The sequence below is a fragment of the Dendroctonus ponderosae genome, unplaced genomic scaffold (assembly GCF_020466585.1).
Source record: "Dendroctonus ponderosae isolate FM_Combo_2020 unplaced genomic scaffold, Dpon_F_20191213v2 Dpon_F_20191213_11, whole genome shotgun sequence".
NCBI lineage: Eukaryota > Metazoa > Arthropoda > Insecta > Coleoptera > Curculionidae > Dendroctonus > Dendroctonus ponderosae.
Window position 1 is genome coordinate 1,694,213 of NW_026017213.1, and position 2,651 is coordinate 1,696,863.

Here is a 2,651-nt window from a genome sequence, read left to right on the forward strand (position 1 = left end):
GTTTGCAAGAGATTATTCAAAAAATTATTACTCTGACTCAGGGTTCGAGGGAAGGCCGCTTAAAGCATCATTCTATAGAGACAGCTTCTCTCTTTTAGCACTGCGATCACCAGTTTAGTCTCACGTTTTCTCAATTTTGTATAATTTTTTAACTTTTCGGTTTGAAGATGCTGTTTTGCTTCCACCAACTCTCTCTGATTCCGCGTTAAGAAGAAGGCTGCTTTCAGCATAAATTAATAGATGCCATTTTCCTCTATTAATATGGCGATCACCAGTTTATTCTCACTTTTCCTCGATTTAGGTGAGTTTTTAAAGTGTGAGGTGTCAAGGTGCTACTTTGCTCCCGCCAGGTTTACGTCACATTTTTCAAAAAATCGTGACTCTAACCGGTGCCCCGAAACAAGGCTACTTTAAGCATCATTATATAGAGACAGCTTTTCTCGATTAGCACTGCGATCACGAATTAAGCCTCACGTTTCCTCAATTTTATGTATTTTTTTAACTTTACGGTTTCAAGATGCTGTTTTGCTTCCACCAAGTTTGCAACAGATTTTTTTCTATCGACTCTAATTCCGCGCTAATAAGAAAGCTGCCTTCAGCATCATTTAATAGAGGCCATTTTCCTCTATTAATATGGCTATTGCCAGTTTAATCCCACTTTTCCTCGATTTTGGAGAGTTTTTTAAGTGTGAGGTGTCAAGGTGCTATTTTGCTCCCGCCAGGTCTACAACACATTTTTCAAAAAATTGTGATTCTAACCGGTGACCCGAAACAAGGCTGCTTTAAGCATCATTCTATAAAGACAGCTTTTCTCTTTGAGCACTCCAATCACCAATTTAGTCTAACGTTTCCTCAATTTTGTGTAATTTTTTAACTTTACGGTTTCAAGATGCTGTATTGCTTCTACGAAGTTTGCAACAGATTTTTTTGCGACTCTAAATCCGTTTTAGAAAGAAGGCTGCTTTAGGCATCGTTCTATAGAGGCATCTTTTCTCTATTTATACTGCGATCGCCACTTTAGTCTCACTTTTCCTCGATTTTGGAGAGTTTTTTGGGTGTGAGGTTTCAAGGTGCTGTTTTGCCCTGTCTGGTTGGCAACACATTTTTCAGAAAATCGTAACTCTAACCGATAATAAGGATCCAGGCTGCGTTCAGCTTCATTTAATGGAGACAACTTTTCTATATTAAGTCTACAATCACCCATTTAGATTCGCATTTTCCCAAATTTTGCGAGTTCTTCCAATGAATGAGTTGGAGGGCTGTTTTTCTTCCATCAGGTTTACAAGAGATTTTTCAAAAACGCCTCACTCAAAGTCGGAAGTACTTTTGGAGTGTCTTTTGCTACCATTTAACAGAAGACGTGTTGGTCTGTTCAATAATATTCAAATATTGGTGTTCAATAATTTAATTTTTTCTACTTCAGCGTTTAAAAATGCAGTTTGGTTTTTGAAAATTGTGAAATTAAACGAGAATCAACTAGAAAACTTGTTTCAAGGTCTGTAGCTTTGAAGAAATCTTCTTTTATTTATCCTGCAGGCCTAACTTTTTCAATTTCCAGATATTTTTATGTTTGAGTTAGTTGAGGTCTAAAAATGCAGTTTGGATGCCGCTTGGTTTACCCGAGGGTTCTGAAAAGTTTGCCGCTCAAAATAACTTTGATTTAAAGGGTCGCTTTCAACATTGCTGAGTAGAGGAATCTTTACTCTATAAATCCTGAAGACTCCATTTTCTCTAACTTTTCAGTAGTTATTGAGAATTTTTGAACAATAACTCCAGGTTTGAGTTTTTCTGGTAAAATTCTCGTAAGTTTCTTTAAATGAACTCACGAAGGGCCTAATTCTTTAACGGAAAAAGTTACATTTTTAGCGTTTTCTATGCGATATTAATGTGTTGTTACAGATTGTCCACTCCAAAATACAGCTTGAGCTGCGTGACAATTGGCGTGACAATTTCCCTCATCTACCTGGGCCGACATGTAAGTAAACGCTGATTTTTTCACTATACATATAAATATACGAACTTTCCATAAATAATAATGTGTGCAATCAAGCCGGGTCTCCATCGAATCATCCTCTACAAGCACAGAACAGAGCATCTGGCCTAACTGCTTAATCTTCATCTAGATGAACAAAGTCCAGCGAGTGCTTTTCCTTTGGCGTTGCGAAGTCAAAGAGCAACGCCGCTGCGCTGAAGACTTAAAGCGAAGAAACGAAGCGCTGGTTTACAACATTCTGCCCTCCCATGTGGCCGCCCATTTCATGGGGAACCGCAACCGAAACCACGACGAACTCTATTCGCAAAGTTACGAGGAAGTCGGTGTTCTGTTCGCTTCCATGCCTAACTTTTCAGGTTAGAACCCGCTGAAAAACTGGCCAAGTTTCGACTAATCTTTGGCCCGATTTTTTAGACTTTTACTCCGAAGAGACTGTCAACAATCAAGGCCTAGAATGTTTGCGTTTCCTCAACGAAGTGATTTCGGATTTTGACGCTGTAAGTACACACAAGATTTCCACATCGCCCAGCATGGGCTTAGAGGATGTTTTTTTCAGCTACTGGAACTTCCTCAGTACTGCGATATAATAAAAATTAAGACTATCGGCTCCACCTACATGGCAGCCAGCGGCCTAAATCCCTCAAGACTAATACAGGTA

At 39.0% G+C, this 2,651-nt stretch overlaps 1 protein-coding gene across 1 annotated transcript in view; it reads left to right on the forward strand.

Moving 5' to 3' along the window:
* The first annotated feature begins 1,418 nt into the window (after positions 1-1,418).
* The window catches only part of LOC125502984 (adenylate cyclase type 3-like), a 1,990-nt gene continuing 757 nt past the window's right edge, over positions 1,419-2,651 (forward strand). Inside the window, exons 1-4 of the mRNA XM_048662620.1 lie at positions 1,419-1,975; positions 2,124-2,349; positions 2,408-2,490; positions 2,550-2,648. Coding sequence (XP_048518577.1) covers positions 1,886-1,975; positions 2,124-2,349; positions 2,408-2,490; positions 2,550-2,648 — 498 coding nt within the window. The 5' untranslated portion in view covers positions 1,419-1,885. The remainder of the gene's footprint in view (positions 1,976-2,123; positions 2,350-2,407; positions 2,491-2,549; positions 2,649-2,651) is intronic.